Source organism: Armigeres subalbatus, chromosome 2 (genome assembly GCF_024139115.2).
Source record: "Armigeres subalbatus isolate Guangzhou_Male chromosome 2, GZ_Asu_2, whole genome shotgun sequence".
NCBI lineage: Eukaryota > Metazoa > Arthropoda > Insecta > Diptera > Culicidae > Armigeres > Armigeres subalbatus.
In genome coordinates this window covers 339,803,750-339,829,771 of record NC_085140.1, presented here as the reverse complement: position 1 = coordinate 339,829,771, position 26,022 = coordinate 339,803,750, and the positions used below count along the sequence as shown (strand labels likewise).

The 26,022-nt window shown below is 39.2% G+C and overlaps 1 protein-coding gene across 1 annotated transcript; it reads left to right on the top strand.

The window, feature by feature from the left end:
* The first annotated feature begins 10,036 nt into the window (after window positions 1-10,036).
* Window positions 10,037-19,162, top strand: LOC134216991 (trypsin 3A1-like). The gene is made up of 4 exons (XM_062695747.1): window positions 10,037-10,167; window positions 10,241-10,364; window positions 10,428-10,836; window positions 18,738-19,162. The coding sequence occupies exons 1-4, from the start codon at window positions 10,116-10,118 to the stop codon at window positions 19,131-19,133; spliced, it is 981 nt and encodes a 326-aa protein (XP_062551731.1). The 5' UTR covers window positions 10,037-10,115; the 3' UTR covers window positions 19,134-19,162.
* Window positions 19,163-26,022: the final 6,860 nt, after the last annotated feature.

Genomic DNA, 26,022 nt, shown 5'->3' with positions numbered 1-26,022 from the left:
CTAGAAGACTGTCGGAAAATGGTTTGTGGTTTAGAATTTCATAAAGCGTGTCTGAAAGGTGACCGAAAAATGTGGAAAACCAACGGAAAATGGTTTACAATCTAGAAAATTTGAAAGTCCTGCGAGCATTGATTTTGATTAAAACAAATTTAGACTTCATGTAGCCTTTTGGCGGTGGTAGTGTACATGAGGCTACCAGTTGAGCTATGATATAATGAATTATGAGTGAAATGGAGAAATATTCAATACTATAAAACTGTTCGGAAAACCAAGTATATTGTCTGGAGATTTATCTTGGAGTGCAGTGACTAGTACCACTACCTGTAGGATCAGATCTTTCGGAATTTGCAAAATTAATGAGGTTGCCAGAATTCACAAAGCTATTCGGAAGTTCAAATTTATTATGCATAAGTTTAGTTTGGGTAGCAGTACTAGTTTACGCGTCTCTCATTTGGGTATAATATCTCAGATTTTGCGAAATTTAAGATAAACGTCATTTGCAAGGCGTTTGCTCGGAAGGTCAACATCAATATGCTGAAGTTCAGATGGATGGTGTACTATACGCGAGACTAAAATTTGGATTAAATGTACGGATTTGTATTTGATTTGAACTGGATTTTGAATTGATTTGGATTGAATGTGAATTAGATTTGTAAAAGATGTGGATGGTATTTGAATTGTATTTGATAAAATCTCGGATAACAAAAGAAGGCCATTAACGTCGTAAGTTTGTTGTTCTCTAATCATTCATTCATTACTTAGATCCTAATCTAAATGGTTGTATAGATTTGTGGCACGGAATAGGAACGAAAGTATGAATCACGTTTGATTTTTGGCGAACCACAGTCAGTGTTGGGAAAAACTCAAAACTCATGGATGATTCAAATCAATCGTGAGTTGAAACGCATCAACTCAGCTCCTAAAAACTTATGACTGAGTTGAATCATCCATTTAAATCATCGTAGGTTTTCTTTTATTCTCCTTCGTTAAAAACCATTAATTGACGTTCGTCGCATAGAACAATGAATACTCTTGCTTGTGTAAACAATAAATTGCCAGAATATTGATTCAAAATGCTTTTTAGAGCGAAATGATTTTTTGGCAAATGAGTGAAATGATGCGTTTTGGCATGAAAAACTCAGGCGTGATGTAAATCTTTAAATTCGCAAACGAGTTTGCTCATGCGGGAGAGCTCGATGAGTAAGTTTTATGAATGATTTTAACAACACTGCCCATAGTTTGGGAACCCATATTATATATCATTGTTCTGGTATTAAAACCATGCTGTTGAGACAAGGTTATTTTGGTGTGCAGTTTTCAATGGAGTTAACCGGTTTATCAAATGCAATAGATATTCACCTTCATCTCATTTAATACCCCCAGGAGATAAACAAGCATTGCATCCTATGCCAGAAGATTTTTTATTGCGTTTTTTTAATGATAGAAGAAGGAAAATGTGGGGTTTGAGCTAAATGCCTCCAGCGTGTGTTTATAGATTCACACCTCAACGTCAGCGTGTCAATCGGCGAGCAGCAAGCCATGAATCTGCCTCTTCTAGTCAGATCCGTGGGTTTGATGTTTTGGTTCTGTTTTCGTAGTGTAGATGCAGTCTCGTTTCTTCTGCTTGTCGTTTATGAAACTGTCAGTGTGGAACGCACCTATCTCTTTCTTTCCCATGATTCTTCTTATGGCTGTCAGTGCGGAATTTTCTATGTTGGCTACGAAATGAACTGTGGTGGAGGTATACAAGTGTCAGTCCCGTGGTCAGATCTCCGTGTAGTGCACACGTATTAACGGAGAGTCGCTGTTACAGAATTTCGTTCCGGTCATTTAGGGTCACACAGTAGCCACACCACACACAGTTACGCTATTCACCATCAGTTGCAGGATCACGGGCGACCATTGCGGGGTGGCATATGTGTAGCTCCAAATGGCTGCAGCGAAATGCGATGACAGCAGCTCTCTGTCGGTGCGTGTGCACGTCACCGAGATCGGACGAGAAGAGGCCGAGTCATGGCTTGCTGCTCACCGATTGGCACGTCGAGGTGGTAATATATGATCACACGCTGATGGTAACTTACTCAAACCCCACATTCCCCTTCTTCTCTCACAAAAAAGGAACAAAAAAAATCCTTTAGCATAGGACGAGTGTTTTTTTTTCAAAGTCCTTTTCGTAAGACGAAGTTGAACGTTGAACCTGTTTCATTTGAAAATTGAACTCCAAAATAAACTTGACTTAACCACGATTTTAAATTGCAGAAAACGTTGGTATCTAGTTGTTATGATATTGATCTCTCAAGACACGTTATAGTTCGCAGCAATAATCTAAATAACTTATTCTGCCCAATTAGTCCAACAATCAGCCAAGCCATCAAGCTGACCTCCAACATGTCGATGTTAAATTTCCGAACAACTGCCTAGAAAATGATATTTATTTTAAAAAATATAGCGATACCTCATTTTTAGATTTTTTTGGTCACTAGTACTATTAACCAACAATTCCAAACTAATAGCTTTGTGAAAGCTGGCAACGTTTTTTAACTTCGTGAATTTCAGATATCTGATTCAACGGGCAATTCTGCTATGACTACTAAGTCAGTAAATCCCAAAATAAACTTCAAGATATGTAATCTATTTCGCTTTCCAAACATCTTTGTCGCATATGATAGTTCTGCATATCTCTCAGATTTCGTTAGAATAAGCTAAACTTGTGGTCTTATGTACACTGTAAATTGTATAAATTTATGTTAACCAAAATCTATACTTCCCGGACTCACCCTGGGATTTTCTAGATTGTCAACCCTTTTTGCCTTTCTCGTACAACTAAGTTGTACCGAAAGGCTATCATTTCACTCAAAATCGAACTTTTGATAGAAGTCCCGGAGACCCGTAGTGTTATATACCATTCGACTCAGCTCGATGAGCTGAACAAATGTCTGTCTGTCCGTGTGTGCGTGTGTGTGTGTATGTGTGTGCGTGTGTGTGTGCACAAAATGCCATAAAAAACATTAGCCAAATTTTCACATAGAAACTCTTAACCGATTTTCTTGCAACAAGTTGCATCCGACAGAGACTAAAACGCTGTTGATCACTATTCAATTTCATAATAATTGCAAATTGCAAAAAATAGATAATATTAAAATAGTGATGAGACATAGTCACATAGAACAATAATGTGTTATGAAAAATGCCTTGCATCTATGAATATTTTATCCGTGGCTTCCCATCCGAGTTTCATCGTACTATAAAGATGCTCGTGTTGCACGCATTTAGGCGTAAGTATGCTCTTCGTTCAGTTTCATAGTACTATGAAATTGTCCGAAAGTCAAAATTCGAACATAGGAAATTCGAGAAACTTTTGGCAGCGTCATCTGTCGTCTACTAGTGTAAATTTTCTATCACAACATTAGACGGTGTAACTGTTTTGCCTTTCTTGTACATCATCGAGGTGTAATCGTAAAGGCTACATTTATTACCTTTTTGCGCGAGAAAGGCGCCATCACCGCTAGGTGGATTAATCTGGGTTTTTCGGTTTTCCAAGCGGTTTTCCAAGCCACAATCCATTTTCCAGCGGTCTTCCAGACGCGCTTAGTGATTTTCCAAACCACAGTCCGTTTTTCAGCGGTCTCCCAGACGTGCTTTGAGATTTTCCAAACCACAATCCATTTTCCAGCGGTCTTCCCGACGCGCTTTGTGATTTTCCAAACCACAATCCATTTTCCAGCGGTCTCTCAGACGCGCTTTGTGATTTTCCAAACCACAATCCATTTTCCAGCGGTCTCCCAGACGTGCTTTGTGATTTTCCAAACCACAATCCATTTTCCAGCGGTCTCTCAGACGCGCTTTGTGATTTTCCAAACCACAATCCATTTTCGAGCGGTCTCTCAGACGCGCTTTGTGATTTTCCAAAGCACAATCCATTTTCGAGCGGTCGTCCCGACACGCTTTGTGCTTTTCCAAACCACAACCCATTTTCGAGCGGTCTTCCAAGCGGGCTTTGTGATTTTCCAAACCACAATCCAGTTTCCTGCGGTCGCGTCGTCCCGACGCGCTTTGTGCTTTTCCAAACCACAATCCATTTTCCAGCGGTCTTTGTGATTTTTCAAACCACAATCCATTTTTCAGCGGTCATCCTGATGCGCTTTGTTGAAATGGTTGTTATTCCTTTCCGTATTTAAAACTAAATACTGTATCTTTTCGCATATTAACTACTTGAATTCAACTCACCTTTTGAAATCAGCGTTAGGATACAAAAAAAACAACCTGGCAGGATCGCCAAAATGTGTGGCTCCAAATGGCTGCAGCGAAATGCGATGACCGCAGCTCTCCGTCGGTGCGTGTACACGCCACCGAGATCGGATGAGAAGAGGGGAGTCATGGCTTGCTACTCACCAATTGACACGCTGAGGTGGTAATGTATAATCACACGCTGATGGTAACTTACTCAAACCCCACAGCATAGAAGACGCCATGATAAGCGAAAGGCTTGAAGGGAAAATTAACTTGGTCGAGGGTTCTAAACCGATATGTGCCATTGCTTGGAATCATTTCCAAAGCGATACGTACACGACAGACGTCTAAACATACAGCCATTTTATTAAACATCAATTAGAAGCAAGTGAAGTGAAGCCTTGTGAGACAGTGGAAGCTATGAAGCTTTAGAAGCCATTCAGGTAAAAAAAAACAATCGACTAGAACCCTAACCCCTCCTAAACTACAACGTGACCTTGGAGGACTTACAGTCACGAGCTATAGTTCCGGACAACTTCGAAGTGTTTCCCGGAGAAATGTTTTCCGAGGCGTTTCCCGAGGAAATTTCGAAGCGTTTCTCGAGAAAACAGCGATGCTTTTTCCAAGGAAATTTTGAAGCATCTTCTGAGAAAATTTAGAAGCGTTTCTAGCGAAAATATTGAAGCGCTCCTCATGGAAATTCCGAAAAGTTATTTTTTTTTAAGGAATTACGAAACAACGTGTAAATTTTTAAGCAATTCCCGACGAAATCCCGAAGCGTTTCTTGAGGAAATTTTAAAGCGCTACGCAAGGAAATTTCGAAGCCTTTCCCGAAGAAATGTTGGAGCGTTTCCGAGGAAATTTTGAAGCCCTGCCCGAGAAAAGACTGAATCATTTTCCAAGGAAATTCCATTTCTCGAGAAAATTTCGAAGCTTTTTTCGAGAGAATGCTGGAGAGCTCACCGAGAAAAATTTCCCAAAGAAATTTCGAAGTGTTTCCCGAGAATTTTTTAAAGCGTTTCCTCAAAAAATTTCGAATCGTTTTTCAAGCAGCTTACGAAGCGTTTCCCGTGGGAATTTCAAAGCGTTTGAGTAAATTTTGAAGCACTTCCGGAGGAAATTCAGTAACGTTTCGTAAGGAAACTACTAAGCGTTCCTCGTTAAAATTTGGAATATTTTTTTTAGGAAACTCCAAAGCGCTTCCCGAGGACATTTCGAAGCGTTTCCAGAAGAGATTCCGAAAAAAAAATTCGAGGGAAACCAAAGTACTTTCAAAAAAAATTCCGAAGCGTTTCTGAGGGAAATTTCGAAGTGTTTCCTAAGAAAATTCCGAACCGTTTACTAAAGAAATTTTGAAGCGTTTATCGAGGAAACTCCGAAGAAATTTTTAAGTGTTTCCCGAGAACATTCGAATGTGTTTTCTGAGGAAATTTTGAGGCGTTTTTCAAGGAAATTACGAACCGTTTCTTGAGGAGATTTTAAAGCGCTACCCAAGAAAAAATCGAAGCGTTTACCGAAGAAATTCCTAAGTGTTTCCTGAAGAAATGTCGGAGCGTTTACCGAAGAAAGTTCGAAGCGTTTGCCAAGAAAACACCGAAGCATTTCACGAGGAAATTTAGAAACGTCTCAAAGAAATACCGAAGAGCTTACCGATGAAAATTTCGAAGTGTTTCCCAAAGAATTTCCGAAGTGTTTCCCGAGGATTTGTAAAGGCGTTTTCTTAAGAAATTCGAAGTATTTTTTTAGGGAATTCCGAAGAGCTTTCCAAGGAAATTTCGAAATGTTTCCCGAGGAAGCGTTCCCCGAGTAAATTTCGAATCGCTTTTCGAGTTATTTTCAACAACGAGCGACAACAAATTTCAAATCATTTCCTGAAGGAATTTCGAAATGTTTCTCGAAGAAGATTCAAAACGTTTCCCGATAAGTTTTTTAAGCGTTTTACGAAAAAAAAATCAGGAACGTTTCTTGAGGATATTTTGAAGTGGATCTCTAGGAAATTCTGAAGTTTAAAAAAAACTTCGAATCGTTTCCCAAGGAGATTCCGAAGCGTTTCCCGAAGAAACCATTTCCTTAGGATATTTCGAAACCACAGACAAACAGACGTAACACTTCCATCCAGTTCATCGCTCATTAACTATTTTGCGCGATTCTCTCGGAAGAGTCTAGTCTAGAGAAGAGTCTAGCATTTTACGTTCTAATCACCAAACGCCCAAAGCGTCGCCTTACCTTGCATCAAAGCATGCGCGTCTTGGTGAGGCGCAACCAGAAAACAAAAATAAATAAACTCAATATTTAGTGTCATTCGCCTTCCTTAATTTATGGCAGTGCAGAGCTACGAAATTTAAATGAGAATTAAAAGAGTTAACTGGTTCAGGATTCTATGTTTGTCTTTGGGCTGACACTACACCTGCAAAGAGCTCGCATAGGACGAATCTAACGCATCAAAGATGAGCCTGAACTAACAACCAATAATAAAATGAAAACTCATAGAATAAAAAATTAGGAAATTTTTTCATTGGATGTCATTTTCGCGTTAGTTAGAGTTTGTAATGGTATAGGACCGATCAGTTCCGTTAAGACCTTTTTTTCTTAGCCGATGTAGAGAATAAGGCTTGATCAATAAATACAACATTATTCAAATTGATACATTATTTCGTTCAACAATAAATAATAAGTTAATCCGCCACTCTATGGTATTTTCGGTGTTTGCATCACAATTTCTAGAAATTCGACTAAATGGATCATGGTAGGCGGGGTTAAGTATAACAAACAACACATAACCGTCGCCAACGCCAAACTGTATAAAAGGCGGGTGTCAACGGGGCAAGAGGTCATTCTTACAACGGATGGCATGACGAACGGATCAAATTTGAAGAAAAGGAGAAGATCAAGAACAGATTATCAAGAATCCATAATTAAAAGAGGAGCAAGACTTATCAAGAGACTCCAAACCTCTTCTGGCATATTGTGAATTAAGAACCAGAAATCACGACAGCCGAGTTTAGCCATTTGGGGGTCGAATATTGCTCTTGATTTATATGTTGGCTGGAGCTTTAGGTATAGTTTGGATCCGACGATCACGTGTTGGTTAATACCGGAAAATGGTTTGATAAGGTGTTGGCAGGATGTACCTCATTGTGAGAATATACAAAAAGGTCAGTATAGGATGAACATAGAACGATAAATTTGATGCAGACGGGCAAGAGTGAGCTATATCACGTAGAGCTGGATAATCACCGAGCTTTCTATTTACTGTGCATGTGGCTAATCTATGGTGCGAATTTCTATGTTCATAACGTCGCACGGAACTTCAAAAGCAACAAATCCGGACAGTACATGAAAAGTGAGTTAAGGAATATTATTCAAGAAACATCAACAACTAGCACCATAGCAACACTGATTTTTTTTTTACCAAGGCGCTGCGCTGCTTCAAACATTAGACGCGAAGCGTTGAACGCCAATGCGTCAAAGCTGCCACTGATTCGAGTAGATTGTTCAACAGATAGAGCTAGTGTCTCAGCATTCAATGATGACAATTTTTTTCAACCAATTTCCACTAAGAGTTACGTCTGTTTGTCTGTGTCGAAACGTTAGCCGAGGAAACCATAAAGAATCTTTTTGAGGAAATTTGTTGCGGAAAGTGGAAAGTGTTGCGTTTCCCGAAGAAATTTCGAAAACTTTTCTGGATTTTTTTTTACATTCTTCCGAGTAAATTTTGAATCGTTTCGAGAATTCTGAGCGTTTTTTGGGGGAATCCCGTAAAGTTCTAAAGTTAATCCGATGAATTCCAGGAGGTAGTTTTTGATAGTTTTCTAAAGAAATGCCTTAGAAGAAATTTCAAAGTTTCCCAAAGAAACTCCAGTGAGTTTTCCGAACAATTTTCGAATATATTCCTAAAGACATTACGAAGAGTTTCCCGAGAAAATTCCGATGAATTTCCTGAGGAAATTCAGAAGAGTTTTGTAAGGATATTAGAAACAAATTTTCCGAGGAAATTCCGAAGATTTTTTCGTAAGTGCTCCGAATTTGTTTGGTGATTTTTTAAAATATATCGACCAAAACTTTAAAAATAAATCCCGTGGGAGTTTGAAACAATTTCCTGTGTAACGAATGTCGCTTTGTGCCCGTCATGACAGAGTATGCAATAATGAAAGTAATATCGCCTATTGAAGGAACGAATTATGTATTCTGTTCGTCTTACAGACGGCTGTTAACAAATGTCCGTCGATAGAGTCAGATAAATCCGTCACGACAGTTATCAGCGTGATAAGTCAGCTTTTTTTTGCCAGTACCTGTACTAATGTCGTCTCAACATTATCCGAGCCGTTCAGAGGATTTCAATCCAGAACGTTGGGCGAAAGAAAGCTGACTTATCAATTAACTGTTGATCATATGGCCATAGCTGAATTTTCAAAGTAATTTCAATCAGGTGCTCCCTTGCGTATTTGCCTCTCTCGATTTTTCACTAGCGTTTGATCACCACCGATCATGCATAAGCAAATCAATCATTTATCGTTGTATCTCTGAGGAAATTTTCATGAAAATGAAATGAAACTTTTCGGTGAATATTTCGTAGAAAACTCTTTCAAAATTCCTTAGAAATTCTGTTTCATCAGTAATGAGGTTGATTGAATTGCGTTTTTTTAATAATTTACTTTTTTATCCTGTGCCATGAGCAATGCAGCAAAAAATAGATAGGGTAACGGTACCAATAATGGAGGTATTAGTAGATCCACAAAAGGAAATATATTTTTTAAATTTATAATCATGGAAAATTTACAGCTTTAATATTTTAGCCAATAGATAAACTTATAAATTTGCTAACAAAAATGAGATTGATATCATTTATCATCAACAACTACCAAGTATTGCTTACACCAATAATGGATACACTGTTCTTTAGTGGCGGTAAAAATATTGTTGGTTCCCATAGCGGTGCTATCCATTGATTTCTTATGAGACTCGCCACTATTAGTACAGTTGTACCACTATAGGTGGAAGAAAGTCAATTTTATTAAGTTTTCAATAGATTTTCAAGCAAAATCTTAGGATAAGTTGCATTTAATAGGATATTTAAAGCATGACATATCAACTGAAATCATCTTTAAGTGTATAATTATGATAAATCTCATTAAAAACCCTACTACCTCCACTATTGGTGCTACCACCACTAAGGGTACTGTCACCCTAGAACATCGTTGCAAATCATCGTCGTTCCATATTTCTCCAACCATCACTCATATACATATTAACAAGAATAGTAAGAACTATAGTACAGTGTGGTACAGAAAGTGTCTACCCAGCATTGCGGGATAATGCTAAATTACATTGAGAGCCATGTTCGAACTCTAGATATAATAAATCTTCTCTCATTGACAGTGAAAGAGAGGCTTTAAACCATTCCATGTGTACTCTCTGTTTAACCCTAGTAACAAAACGCATTCCATCTATTGCAACCAGCATTAAAATATAAATATCAATTACCTACAAAAATTTCCCCCCAATGCTAATGTGGCTTCTAGAAACAGGTACCCATCCTAAAATTCGGTCATGAAGCGTGAACCGATAACGCATAATGTACTTATTCGTTACAGTCATGAAAAGCCAGGGTGACGCAGCTTAGGAAGTACGTACCTATTGGTATCTTTACAGTGCAATTCAAGTACCGCACAAACAGCAACCGATGACGCTGCCCTGATGATGGTGAGGCTGCGAGAGTGCAAAGATCTGAAGGCCTATTGCATCTCTCGTGCACCGATTGTCTGCACTCGCACTTCTAATGCTAGAACCCCCATTTAATAAAACTAGTTTGAGCTAAACTAGTAGCGGTTGTAGATGTTGTGTTATAGTTTTAGTTCCGTTCGTGTGTTGCTATCGTAATTCGGATGGAATTTCGAACGTGTCTAATGGTGCTTTTTATCGGTGCTTTTGCTGATGGTTGGTTTAGTGTGGAAGCTTTTATGCATAGAGATAACGATTTTCCGAGTTTGAAAATGCAAATCTTAATTAGGTGTCGGCGGGGTTGGAGGCCGCATCACCCCGTACAAAGCTGCTATCGAGTACAAGGGAATTGTGTTCTGCGCTGGTGCGGTTGTGGAAACGACGTGGATACTGACAGCTGCGAGATGTTTAATGTGAGTTCAATTCCCTTGTAGGCAACAAAATCATGTTTTAAAGTGGAACTTTGTTGTTTTAAGGAACAAAACTGCCTCATACATAACCGTCCGATTAGGAGCAACGAACCCGAAAGAGGGTTTATTATTTGGAATTAAATCGTCGCACGTTCATCCCAAATACAACCTGGAAACATCTCGACGAGCCGTGGGATTGTTGAAACTCGGTACGACTTTGAAATATTCGCACATAATCGATTCCATTCCGATGGTGAAGCCAGGCTACGGGATGGAGGAGGGAACCAAATGTACGATCCCGAGCCATACGTCGAACTATCCGGACATCAAAGCGAAGCTATGGTCCAGGGAGCGCTGCGAATTTGACTATCCGAAATCGTTCAATTTCACAGATGACGCGCTGTGTGCGAAAATATCGAATGGAAACACGCACCACAGCCAGAACAGCGCTCGCAGAAATCACTCGTGTAATGATGTAAGTGTACGAATCTATTCTCACCTAAGAATTAGTGCAGTAGTTCTCAACTGTTCTTTAGTTGAAGCGAGTCATATTGTTGTAATAACGCATCAATGACGATTTTCCCTTTGACATGACAGAAAATGCAAACTATGACGAGTACACAAATGGCTAAGATTCTTCTTTATATTCCACAAAATAACACGACTCAACATTACGTTATAATGCGCTGCTGTTTTAATATATTTTCTTCATTCTAAAAGTATGAATAGCTATTGCTTCATGAACCTAATCCAAATGAATAACTTTTTCTATAAATATTCATTACAATCGTGGATAAAGCTCCGAAAATTGACATCCAGATCTACATGGTCGACTTAAATGCGAAGATCGGCTCCGGAAATACGGATTATGAGTGTATCATAGGACGCCATGATCTTGGAGAAATGAGTAAAAACGGTGAGCTGTTTACAGAATTATGTGGCAATAACGGCATGGTGGTTGGAAGATCGCTCTTTCCCCCATCGATCAGTGCACAAAGCCACGTGGATCTCTCGTCACTGAGCAAATGAAGATCAAATTGACCCCCTTTGCATCACCCGAAAATGGATATACGATTACACATTGCTCGGATTCAGTTGCGGGAGGAGAAACTCGGACGGCCATTTTCGTTCATTGAAGAACTTGGAACTCGGGCAACGTATGTTCCGGAAGGTGGCAGCGTAGAAGAACAGTGCACGGCTATCAAGAATGTCTGCTACCCCAGATTATGGCTGCTTCCCCATCCGAAGCAAGATATCCAACAAGGCTCCCGGAGTCGATCGCATTACAGCAGAGATGCTCAAAGCTGACGCTATAGCCGACCATAGCGCAAATGTTGCAACTATTCGGCATTATCTGGGAAACTGCCACTTTTCCGGCGAACTGGATGAAGGGTGCTTTAGTGAAGGTCCAAAAAAAGAGGATCTGGCTGTGTGCAACAATTGGCGTGGCATCATGTTACTGTGTATTGCTCTCAAATTTGCAAATTCATCTTAAATCGGATGGAGGACAAAATAGACAAGACTCTCCGACTACAGCAGGCAGAATTCCACCCGGAAGATCATGTGTGGACCATATTGTCACGCTCTGTATCAACCTGGAGCTATGAGTCGAATTCCGTGAGTCCCTCTATCTGGTATTCATTGACTACAAAAAAGCCACGAAAATCTGTGGTTAGATCCCTTAGATGCAAGGGAGTTCCGGACAAAATCGTCGGCCTAATCGAAGCGCAGTACAAAGCTTTTACGTTCAGAGTTCTGCATAACGGAGCTTTGTCTGACCCCATCTGGGTAGTCGCTGTAGTTAGGCAAGTATGATTTATATCTCCGCTACTGTTCCTCATCGTAATCGACAATATCACGGGTGCGTTTGACCGTGTACCAAACCGTGGGCTGCTCTGGCATCTAAATGACTTCTATTTGGCTGATGATATTACTTTAATAGTGCAACGATAGGCAGAGTAAGCTACTTTTGCGAGTTTACGAAATATTTGGAGATTCAATCAGATCAGTCAATGCACTAAATTTCGATTATTCAACTCCTACGTGAAATCTGTTATGTAATATGCCAGTGACACTTGGTGTGTATCAACAAAGATTACGCAGAAACTGCAAGTATTCATCAACCGATGTCTACGGTTTATATTTCGGGCCTGGTGGCCTCACAACTAGATCTCGAATGCTGAGTTCCATCGACGATGCCATCAAAAACCGATATCAACAGGAATTCGAGAGCGTAAATAGAGGTGATTGGCCACACATTACGAAAAAGCGAGGAAGGAATCTGTATGCAAGCGCTGGATTGGAATCCGGCAAGACATAATATAATTTTTTTCTCGTTCCTAACAACTTACGTACTACAAAGAAACAGCTCTTAGGATAAGGAATATTTTCATGAAAAAAGATTCAAGAAATGTGATTATGGGGCTGATATATTGCAGTTTTAGTAAATAGTCAAAAAGTGTACAAATTCGGTACGTTTTCTTTACATGTTATAATTTCATCAAGATTGCACCAATATTTAAATTTTAATTAAAAATACTTAAAAAATAAATGAGAATATTTTCTAGGTAACATAGCTTTTCTTTTCGATGGAGTTGGTTACCTGAATTACAGGATTAGGTCGGAGTATATGGAAGGAGCCAGTATAAAAATGATATCTCATTTTTCTCCGATATTGATGTCAAACAAATCTTCAAGTCCGGACTTAAAAATTTCTATTTTCTTCTGCTTATTCGTTTTACTGTTGCCGACATCTTTTCGGATATTGTGCCATGCATTTAACTTTTTTTTTAATTTCCTGATCGCTTTCTTCCTCTCATGACGTTCGTATCCAGCTTCTTTCCAAATTCCTACAAGCTCTTCAATCATTGCTTTGAGACATTTTGGGATGTACAGTTCAGCACCTCGCGTTGATATCGATAGAAACAGATTATCTTCAACTTCGTTGGAAGCCGATGCCTTGGAGCCGGCTTCTGGGCAAACCAGTAATTTTATCAGCTCATGGAGGTCATACCATTTGTGTGCAACGTTTTTACTTTTCCAATATCTCAAGTGAACTCATGGAAAAGCTGTCGAACAGATACGACGAAAAAAATTGTTGGCTGTCATATGACATATCAAAAGCATCCTATGATTGAATCAAAACTAATAAAGAGATCATAGTAAACCTGATTACTTGTATATTGGCTCTGCATCATCCATATACCAAATCTCCTAATTCAGGTAACCAAATTCATCGGAAAGAAGAGCTATCCCGGGCAGAAGCCGTGAACAGAATAACAAAACATGATATGGACTTGATTGATATAAGAGATAAAAGAACAGACAACAATATCAAAAATTTGCACCAGAATTTCATTTAAATATTAAAATATGCTAAGGATAAGATCAAACTAATGGCACATGCTATTGATCACTTCTTACAAATAACATAAATTGATCTCCTCATGATATTTCAGTGCAAAATATTGATATTGTCGTCTGATCTTTTATCTCTTATATCAATCATGTCCATATCACATTTTGCTATCTAATAAACATTTGATATTATTGAGCTATTTTCGTCTACTCGGGATGTTACATAGAAAATATTCCCATTTATTTTCTTTTGAATTGTTTTTAATTTAAATTAAAATATTGGTGCAATCTTGATGAAATTATAACACTGGGAAGAGCATTAACATTGGCCACATGGCCTTGCTGAAAGTCTTGAAACACATTGTTTGTGTGTTCTACTTTATGAAATCACGAGATTATTCCCTGATCCAAACCACCACATATCTTGAAGAGCTATTGGTTTTCTATTTCTGAAGACATAAATCTAAAACTGGCTGGCGCTGAAGAAAGGTCCTTTCTCGTCCAGGACATGGAATTGAAACTTGGTGAGAGAATGCCATTATATGTATTTACCAAATTATATTGAAACTATATGATTATATACCATAAAAAAAAAACCATCAGGGCACCCGATTGAAGCGATTTGGATAGGAAGAGTGGAATCGCCAACTTCCTATTGTTAACATCTCGTGGATAAAGGGCGGGCTCTTCTCCCCATCTATTGGGTCAATCTGGGAAACGAGGGCTAGATTATAACATTGTATGTACGAACTTTCTTCTGGAAGGAGATTCTCTATTCATCCCGTGGATTCGCATAAGTGTCTCTGCTTATGGAACCACCCCACCCATTTTTGCCCTTCATACAGGAGTCTGATGAAATACAAGCAATAGTATAATCATGATCAAATCGTTTGTCAGATATGGCCAGTGCTATCGGCAGGTGCCTTGCTACAATAGATGGTAGTATCATCATCATCATCATCATCTACTTTATGAAATCACGAGACATGCTCAATAGAGTCTACTTGGTGGCACCTGAACGATGTTTGTCAGGTTCCGTGGCATTCCGGACACCTGGCCACTTTTTTATGTGATCTGAAACCCACCTCGCGACGTCTCGAACTTCACGGTTTCGCGAAACATGCTCAGAAGAGCCTTTTTTGAGGTACCTGAGTGGTGAAGGTCAGGTTCCGTGGCATTCCGGGAACCTGGTTACCAGGGGGAAGTGTCTACTTTTTTATGTGATGTGAAATCCATCTTTCGATATTTCAAACTTGATCATGCCGCGAAACAAGTTCCATGGAGTATATTTCGAGGTACCTGTGTTACCAACCAAACGAACCAGTTAGGTATCTAGTCTTAAAAATCATTTTTTGGTGTGTCATACTTCATGAAATCACGAGACATGTCCAATAAAGCCTATTCCAAGGTTCCTTGGTGGGTTTGGACAGGATATGTGGCCTTCCGGGAACCTGGTTGCCCCGGTGAAGTGGCCGCTTTTTGATGTGATCTGAAACATATCTTGCGATGTATAAAACTTCATCAATTCGGGAAACGTGTTCAATAAAGTATGTTTCGAGGTACCTGAGTGGTGCTGATCAGGGTTCGTGGCATTCCGAGAACCTGTTTCCCCGAGGAAAGGGCCACTTTTTGGTGTGATCTGATCTGATCTTGCGACGTCTGACACATCATGGTTTCGCGAAAAATTATCAATAGAGTTCATTTTGATGTATCTGAGTATTGTTGGTCAGGTTCAGTGGCATTATTTACATTGCGCAACGACCCAAACCAACTAACAAAATATCCTTTCCGTGGCATTGTGGGGATGCAGACAGAGGTATAATCGGTCTCTAGCAGCAACAATAAATAACAATTCTGATCAATCACGGAGTAGCTGGCATTGTCATGTACAGTGAGTCTAAGTTAAGCGTATGACCCATTCGGCCAATAGTATTTTCGTCCGAATGACCCTTTCTGTCAAACATCCATTTTTGCCATCCGACTTTTTTGGCCAGAAAACCTGTTCGGCCGAACAACAATTTCAGTCATATATCCTTTTCGGCCTAACGGTTTGTTCGGTCAAAGGACATATTTGGCTTAATTGCTCAAGGTACCTCCCTCTCCCACCTCTACAGGCGATACGAAATTTACAAATAGAATCTAATGGGAACATTTTGAGCTATATCTTTAAGTGGGAGCCTAGCAGTAAGATGCGCGGCTATAAAGCAAAACTCTGCTGAGGTTGGCAGGGTTCGAGGGACTAAGGGTCTAAGCAATTAACGGTTTGGAAATTGTCTCGACTTCCCTGGGTATGTACGTATCATCGTGTTAGCCTCATGATATACGAATGCAAAGTTCGCGGTTAATAAATGTGATAGTGCTGAATGAACAATAAGCAGGAAGAATTGCAATGTCCCAGTGAAGGATGTAAGGCAAATAAGAAGAAGAAGAAGACTGTAAGAGGGAAGGGTCGTTTGGCCGAAACTCATTCGGCCGAAAGTCATTTGGCCGAATTCCACTAGGCCGAATAAGAGCACCTCCACGGGAGTCCCCATCTGGGTCCCTATCGCTATTTCCGGGCCCCTGATAGGGACCCACTTTTACACCGGAGGTATCTAAACGGGAATGTAAAATAAGAACGCAACTCAAAATTAGCCGTGAGTCTCCAAATTTAGCACCCCATACTGGGTTGCTAAATTTCCATACAGGGTTGCTATTTTGTGAAACGTCACTTTGGTATTGATAAAAATTGCAGAAAATCTGTTTTTTTCAGAAAAATTTCGACGTAAATTAAAAACAAGGAGAATATTAATTTTTTTTAACTAGTGCCCCAGTTCAACTCCGCGAAGAAATGATTACAGTAATGGATCACCTATATTGAGGAGCGAATTCCACTGTTTTTATTTTGTTATTATAGTTATTCTAAGGGAAGGTCCTCCTGGAATGCCTCAGAAGGTTCCTTTAGTAATTGTTCAATATGTTCTTCAAGTAGTTTCTCCAGAAAAGCTCCCGCAAGTTTATCTTTTCTGTCGTTCTTTTAAAAATGATTTGTTTTGGATAATCATCTTGGATCCCTCCGGGAGTTCCCCAGCAATCTTTGTGTTCTTTTAAGAATCTTCCAAGAATAGTTTTAGGATTTCTTCCAAATTCTCTCGGGATTTTATTTATTGGAAAAGCCCTATATATTTTTTGTGGTTTCATTTGAAAACTCTCCGGATACTTTCGGATGTTATTACAAATTTTTTTTCTCCGAGACATCCTTCAGAGAAAAAAAACTGTGGAAGCATTCCTGCTGTAATTTGTCAAGAGATTGTGGGAAAACTGGTGGCAATTTCATGAGGAATTTCTTCGATAAGTATAAATCCCCGGAAGAAATTTCAGAAGGAATAACGGTGAAAAAAATTATTACGACGGGTCTACAGTTAGCCTTGGGATCAAAAGCGTAGAATTGCCCTCCGGAGATGGCGAGTTCTATTCCCGATTCGGTCAAGGATGCTTTCGAGTATACCTATGGGCTCCATGGGTATAGTTGTCAGTTGTCTCACAAAATACATACGCATGTAATGAAGGGCACAGAAAAGCTTACAACTGATAAAATGCTAATAGAATACTAATTTCAGCAGCTAGCCAAGTTCCAGTTGAAATGTAGAGCCATTGAAGAAGATGTTGACTACTTTTAGCAACGCCCGGTGAGAACTCAATATGTTTACAAAGTCGCTATACCTAAAACAAAAACCACCGGTGGGAAGATGGGGCGCTATCCTAAAATAGCACTCGGGAGGGAGCGCTATAATGAGAATAGCGATGAGGACTCCCGTGGAGGTGCTCTAAACCATTATTGGGCCGAAACCCATCTGGCCGAAAGTCATTTGGCTTCTCATTTCACAATACTCATTTTTCACAGTGACAAGTGAGAAATTATGTGTGAAAAGTAAGATGTCTCACTATCCACTTCTCACTTCTTACTCTTGCTAATAAGAAGTGGGAAAAATAAATGAGAAGTGAGACGTCTCTTTTCTTACTTTGCTCAACTCATATATCACTTTTCACTGTGAAAAGTGAGAAATTATTAGTGAGAAGTGAGACAGAAGTAAAAAATGATGAGTGAGAAGTGAGACGTCTCTCTTCTCATTTCTCACTAATCATTCTTTACTTCTGTTAAAAAATGAGGACAAATGACGAAAGATAAGTAAGAAGTAAAACGTCTAACATTTCACTTCTCATACAATATTCCTCACTTATAACTATGAAAAATTAGTAGAGCGAAATGAGAAATGAGATGTCTCACTGCTTACTTCACTTTTCACAGTGAAAGGTGAGAAATGATTAGTGTGAAGTGAGACGTCTCGCATCTCACTTCTCACACCTCATTTCATATTTCTCACTGTGAAAAGCAAGATTTGCGAAGTAAGTAGTGAGACGTCTCATTTCTCATTTCGCTCTACTAACTTTTCATAGTGAGAAGTGAGAAATATTGTGTGAGAAGTGAGATGTGACATCTCACTTCTCTTTCGTCATTTGTTACTTCTCACTTTGCACTGTAAGTAGTGTGAAATGAGAATTAGGACGCCTTTTTCACACTCATCATTTCTAACTTCTTGTTCCTCACTTTTCGTGACGAGAAGTGAGTAATGTTGATTGAGAAGTGAAACATATTCTGCCAAATGACCTTTTTGACCAAATAACCTATTCTTCTAAATGGCTTATGGTCTGTTCGGAAAATGGTGTATTCAGGAAAACATCTTTCGCCCTAGTGGCCTTTGGCCTAGTCGTTGCCAAATGGCATTTCTCCGAATGGTTCTCGGCCAAATGGCCCTTCGCCATCTGTAAGTGGCAGCATTTTAACTTATTATTTTGAATTACAATGTCATTAACAAAGCTACATTTACTCGCATCTATTCATACTGTTAACGAAAACGAAAAACTATTGCCAAATGCTATGCAACTGCAAACAGAACCAGAATGAGAACTACTGCTGCCGCCGCCACGTTTATCGCATTTTGCACTCACGATCAAATAACTTTCCAACCAAACCAACAGCTCCAGCAACGCACCAACATCATGCTCGGCAGTCCGTTAGTATGCGAAGGCAAACTGGTTGCCGTGGTGTCGCACATCGACTGGCAAACTGCAACGGCAGCGGCAGGTCAATGCGGCGGCACTACTGCTGTTGGAACCGTCGCTATCGTGGACGAAGTCGATGCCGCGGGGGCAAACAAGTCCGGTCTTCCCGATGTGTTCTCGGATGTCGCCTTCGCCAATCATTGGATCAGTTCGCATTTGTCCGACAAAAGAAAGCAGCGCAAGCATACCGGCGGAAGGCGAAGGTCGTCGCACAGACAGTTCCAGCGGAGGAATGGTGGCGCGGGGAGATCCGCTGAAGGAATTGCGATTGTGGGGTGGGTGCTACTGCTGAACTATTTTGTGATCTCATGAGGCGAACATTTCGATAATAAAGTTTTCTTCTAGTCAAGAGGTTTATTGTGGTATTTTATTCAATACGTCACATGTGCCAGCTCCGGTTCCACTAAATCATATTAAAATTTCATGTGATTCATCTCGATTAAGAAATTTCAATTCAGATCGGTTGCAGCATCTCACACCGCACTTTTCATCATAGGAAAGAAAATCAATACAGGAACCAATTGTTCACGATAACCTCGCGACCTTTCAAGAGCTTGAGAAGAAAAAAAACCGATATCGTCTTCTGTTAGGCACAGTCATAAATCATAGCTATTGAGATTTTTTCCCCTGTCTTGAACAGACAGATTGTACCGCTTTCGCAAGACGTAATATATTACACTTTTTGCGTTTCTCGTAATGCTAAGCTGTATTGAAGGACAATGATTTCACTCGAAAAAGAAACTTTTCATATAGGATAATCAGAGGCACTTTTCGCTCGGTTCAATTCGATGAGTTGAGTACCAGCTCTGAATGGGCATATTTATTGAAATAAACAAGACTAACCTACACCGGTACTGACGTCATTGCGTACCGAAACGAAACAGAAGTGTGATCCGATGAAAATTGCTCATATCCTGAAGGTAAAAATCATGCAGCAGAAAACCCTAAAGCTATCCTTTTGTTGCAATTGAATGTTAGTTAAAATCACGAATGAAATTAGATGGCACAAGATAACAAAACTTGTCTAAACTGTCTTGACTCCCAAGTAAGGCAAAATCACTACTAAGAGGATAGAACCAAATCATCTGATATTCGCACCACGTTGCGATAGCTTTCTTTGAATGGACGATACATCTGGTTGATGAATTGCATCATGAACAAAACAAAAAGGAATCGGAAATATCGACATTTACGTTTTGCCACCCACAAGTTTCCCTTCTTATAGTTTTTCTATCCTTTTTCTCGATCGCTTTTGAATGTACACGTGATAAGGATATGCGGTATTTCGAAATATCTCGTTTCAGGTGATTCGAAACGAAATTTAACAGAATTCCTTTCTACGCAATCTCGTTCTGTTTCGACAAAAACGTATTTAGGTTTCTACTTCTTCTTCTTCTTCTTCATTGGCATTACATCCCCCACTGGGACATTGCCGCCTCGCAGCTTAGTGTTCACTAAGCACTTCCACAGTTATTAAAACTGCGAGGTTTCTAAGCCAAGTTACCATTTTTGCATTCGTATATCATGAGGCTAACACGATGATACTTTTATGCCCAGGGAAGTCGAGACAATTTCCAATCCGAAAATTGCCTAGACTGGCACCGGGAATCGAACCCAGCCACCCTCAGCATGGTCTTGCTTTGTAGCCGCGCGTCTTACCGCACGGCTAAGGAGGGCCCCTGTTTAGGTTTCTACAAGGGAACGTCTTTAGTGTTTTGTTAGTAATGTTCAAGCTGAAATAAGAAAGTATCTTTTACTCAATTTTCGGATTATCATATTTTTACCAATTATTATTTGTTTGTTGGACAAAAATAAAGAACCTTTCATGCATTATGCCTTTGTCGAAGGGAAAAAAAACATGACACTATTTAGACCTTTGTGATGTTGATCAAATTACTCAAATTACTCATAATCCTTAATAATTGTTGAAAAGTTGTTTAATCGTTAATCATAATCACTAATCAATGTCCAACATGAATTAATCATTAATCATAACTTTTATTCATAAAGTTGAATGATTTAATTATTACAAATTTAATCATTCGTAGGAAGCATTATTCATAAACGCTTTGCTTATAAGTCATAGATATAACATCAAGGAGCGTTTCAATCGGTTACTTGTAGGCTAGGTGTACCAGTTGTGGCTATAGCACCAGTTGTCGCACTAGTGCTTTATATGCCAAATGGCCAATCGAATCACCGCAAACCAAGTTCAAATCGATAAAGCATATTCATATGATACGATAACACCTTTGATTTCCTCCCAAACAAGCAAAGCATAATTGTAAAAATTGATTTTGCTTAATTTTTGACGTCCTTTGCACCAGTTGTGGCACTAGTGGTCCCTATTTGGCCAGTCCCATAAGAAAACAATGGGATTTGCCAAATAAGGAACCAAAATTAAGAATAGTGCCACAACTGGTGCATGCGTTCCTATTATGGATTAATCAATTTTGAGGATAATAAAAAATTTTATTGTGGTTTTCACAGCGGTACTAAGGAGCAGGAAGTAAAATCTTTCGCTTGATATATAAAGTCCACCCACATGCCTTTTACTTATTTTTTTAAAAATAGTTGTTCTTATGTATGGCGACAATTGGTACACCCACCCTATATTAACATGTATATTAGGGTTGTTTTAAAAGTCCAAATTATTTCTATATGATGCTCCACTCCTCCATAACAGGTCAGTTAATCTAAATCTGAAAGTCTCATTAATCTTTTCTTCTATATATAAAAATGAGTTCAAATTTCCTTTGAGGCAATATAACTCACGAACGGATGGACCGATTTGCAAGATTTCCTCACTAATCGATTCGTCTTGGGATCAGCTGTGTTTATTTATATGGAAGGATTGAACGAGTTGAAGATTGAAAATCTAAAAATACTACGTTTTTATGAGTTCTAAAGGAAACCAACAAGCTCGAACAGATATCGATCTAGGGTGGGTGTACCAATTGTCGCCATACATAAGAACAAGTATTTTTTTTTTAAATAAGTAAAAGGCATGTAGGTGGACTTTATATATTAACCGAAAGGTTTTACTTCCTGCTCCTTAGAACAGCTGTGAAAACCACAATAAAATTTGTTATAATCATCAAAATTGATTAATCCATAATAGGAACGCATGCACCAGTTGTGGCACTATTCTTAATTTTGGTTCCTTATTTGGCAAATCCCATTGTTTTCTTATGGGACTGGCCAGATAGGGACCACTAGTGCGACAACTGGTGCAAAAGACGTCAAAAATTAAGCAAAATCAATTTTTACAATTATGCTTTGCTTGTTTTGGAGGAGATCAAAGGTGTTATCGTATCATATGAATATGCTTTATCGATATGAACTTGGTTTGCGGTAATTTGATTGGCCATTTGGCATATAAAGCACTAGTGCGACAACTGGTGCTATAGCCACAACTGGTACATCTAGCCTATAGTGCGACGCTGCAATGCGCTGCAAAAAACAATCCGAGCATGATCGGGCAGGTTGTAACCGTTGGTCACAAATTTGTAACTTTGTGGCTCCTCCACAACTTTCCTTCTCAAACGTCACCCCTGCCAGTGAGAACCTAATTCCATGGTCCACCCTATTAATTCAAACTGACAGCCTCACTGGTGGCCGCATCCTTAGTTGTCAGAAAAAATGCGCAGAGCCGTCCATTTACTTTGAATTGCATTCGTGCCAAGCACTCACACTCACACGTATTTGCAGCGGTATGGGTTAAGGTAGAGGTAACTCGAAGACTCAAAAGTTGACCTAAACCTTTTGTGGAAGTGTGGCCAAACTTTGAGCCGAAGGGTTAACTAGTTGTCAAATTTCGTTTTGGAGGTTTTTTTTACCTACCGAAGATAAATAACCACGATTTTTGGAGCGAGCTTTCTTTCTGTCCGCAGCTACTGATGGTGAAAGTGCGCGTCGTGTTACTTAAAAGTATTGTTGGAAAAATATTTAAAGAAAAAAGTGTATATTATATTGTGTTTCTTCTTTTGTTACAGTTAAAACAAAAACGTATACAGCACAGATTAAAAAAAAGTTGTATTCTAAAAGTTATTATTACGGCTTGTGTAAGAAAAATGTAAAGTTGGTAAATTAGCTAAACCTAACTATGTGCTTAATTTAATAGAAATTATAGGCCTTGAGAAAGTGAAATCAAAGTAAAACCATATAAAGCAAGAAGACAAACTACAAGAAAAGGTAACTCATTTATTTATAATAATATAGGTGAATGTGTACTTGTGTGGTAAAAAGTAGTAGAGAGTGTGACAAAAAAATGACATAATTGGGTACTAATTATTCTTGTGAAGGCTCATTTGGCCTTTTCTTTGTATTTCGATCGCTCGGACGTGTTTCGGTCTACGCAGTGCTCCACACACCGCCATTTTGGGTGGCATTGAGGAACAGAAGGCAGCAATCTTGAAGGAGACGTCAATCTTACGCCATCTTGGAAATATTTTCATCTCGGACAGACACGTGGGCCGGATTGGAGACGACAATCAATCGCTATATCGCATCTTCGGTCACCTTAGTGGACTCGAAGGCATTATCAGCCGGAGCGATAATCTGGAGCCAAGTTGTCCTTCTCGCATCACTCAATCAGCAAACCCATCCGTGGCCACTGTTTTGGCCAGCCGCCGGACACTCCAGCCGCTCAAGGAAGCCAAGCCCTCCTTCTCGTACCAGACTTATCCAGCCAAACCACCCGTGGCCATTCCGGATCTGTTAGAGATCAATCGTTCACCGGGTAATCATCCGTCCATCGTTATACCGACCAGCCGTCGGACGTCTAAAGCCGCTCTAGGGAGCCAAGACATTGGGAGCTTCGAGGCTCAAAGAACACAGCCGTCGACTCGAACTACCGCCGAAGACCATCGACCAAACGAGGGCCCTCCAACGACGTCATCGAAAGCTAGCCAACGTGAACAACATGAACCAAACCGCAAGTACACCTAAAATGTCATTCCACCTCTCTTTTGATTATTCCCCTGCGAGGGTTAATAAAATTAGGATGTAAGCAATGTAATTGGTAGTTGGCCTTATTTGAAGACGCACTTCCATGTATGATATACACTTTTAACTATTTTGCGATTTTCGTACCTTAAACGAGGGATCCAGACCTTAAGCTATCTGGTCCGCTGTAAGAAAATAAGTTCTACCTTGATCGTGTCCACTTTGGTTGCTGGAACTCAGCCTCAGAACTCGAAAGTGACAACTGATTTACAGAATCCAACTTCTGACAGGTGAGTGGCGAAAGAGTGTTGCAAGGGTTTGTGACGTTGCAACTCAAAATAAGCGACCCCGTGCCACAATTTTCCTATTGAGCAGCCAGGGGCTTACAAGGTTTGTCTAGTAAAGACATAAAAAAGGTCAGTTTTTCCCTTTGTGATGACAATATTTCTTTATAAACATCAAACTGTGGCCATGAAAACTTTCCAACCATAATCCGAAATACCTATATCTGTCGGGTTGTCTACTCTCTGGAAAACCCTGGAATACTAGTAATATGCAAGGGATTTCTTTCAACATGGAAAAATCGGAAATCCTCAGGAAAGTTTTTGGGAAAACGTTGAAAGGTTTGGAAATCCATTCAGATCAAATTTTATTATTTTTTATTATTCTTTCAACTTAGATTGAAAATTTGGATGTCATCAGGTTGCAATGCACTACTGACTGATGTTTTCTGAACCTGACATTTTTTCGATACATTTTTAACAGCATTCCATTATGTTCGGTTCTCAATTGTTTATGAAGTTTTTTCTTTTGCAGTGACAATAATTACGATTCATTCAAATTGAAAAATGTTTTGAAAAATACGAAGGAAACCGAAAGAAGAACATTAATTTTAGAAACTCTCGTTGAAAATCCAATGGAGTTCAAAGGTTCTAAAATTAGCAAAACGTGTTGCTTAGGAAATTTTCAAATTATATTCAAATCATTACAACAAATAACTCTATAAACTCGAAGCCTTACAAAGAAGAGTGCTTGAAAAAAAATCAGAAGGGTTATATACAAGATACGACCGCCCGACGTAAACTACGTAATGCAGATCATAAGATAACAATTAATTTGCATAGAGCTTAGAGTGATTGGAATTGTGACTTTTTCGCTCCCCTATGCTTGAACGCTAACATTTGCTGTTTTGATGAACCTCCTAAATTTTCAACTGAATTGGTTGTAATTTAACTGAGTACGAGCAGTTTGAAGTTTGTATGGAAATCGCCCCGTATGTGAAAGATCGTTTCGTGAGGCGGCTTATTAACTATTTAGGGGGACATCCCCCAGCGCAGGACACCTCCCAATACCGGACACTTTTTAAAACGATACTTGCAGAGCTCCCGTATGCTTCAACTTATTAAGTACAAAAGGAAGCTATTGAAAAGGCTTTTAACGGCATGGGATATCAGATCTTCATGTGGTAAGCTTCGTACAAAATTTGAAATTGAATAATAATGCTTAAAATTTTGATGTTTCGCCTTACGTTACTTAGGTTTGAACCAACAATATTAAAATCAATCTAATGCATTCTGATTATGTGAAGATGGTCCATATTAGCCATATTTTAAATAATGATGATGATTTGTTAGCTGTACCATGTAATTGTAGTGTTCGGACATTGAGATTTTCCATAGCCATCTTTTACACCTGTTTTGTTACACTTACTTCAATTCAATTGTTTCTTCTTGCTGAGAAAACCACAGAAATTAGCAGAAACAAAAATTGAAGAGGACATTCAAAAAGGTGAGAATTTGGATTAAGATGTAAAAAATTTAGCTGAAGAGTCAAATAATCTCTACTAACAATTTTTAATATTTACAGCTTGAAGCACGTGAAAAATATGATTATTCTAAATGATGTCTTTACTCATGTAACAGGAACTTAGTCACATTTGAACAATATTTGAACATTTGATGTAATAGTGTCCGGCACTAGAAGACATTTTTCTGAACCGTGAAATTTTTCTCCAAAATTCATCGTAGTAAAACGTGTTCAAATGATCAAATATAGCTTGTATGAATCATCAATGGCCATATTTTATGTATAAGGTATAAAAGGAAACATAATCCGAATAGTTAGAGTTTTTTGGTGAAATGTGTCCGGTACTGGAGGATCTCCCCCTAAATATAATCAACCCGAAGATTTCGAAGAATATTTCCCATTCTGTAAGACGGTTGCTGTTGCGAACAGATCGATTTCGTAAGCAAAG

Coding starts and splice junctions, on each gene's coding strand:
- LOC134216991 (XM_062695747.1), top strand. CDS start 10,116: ATGGAATTTCGAACGTGTCTAATGGTGCTTTTTATCGGTGCTTTTGCT. Junction 10,365..10,427: donor ACAGCTGCGAGATGTTTAAT/GTGAGTTCAATT, acceptor TGTTGTTTTAAG/GAACAAAACTGCCTCATACA. Junction 10,837..18,737: donor GAAATCACTCGTGTAATGAT/GTAAGTGTACGA, acceptor CCAAACCAACAG/CTCCAGCAACGCACCAACAT.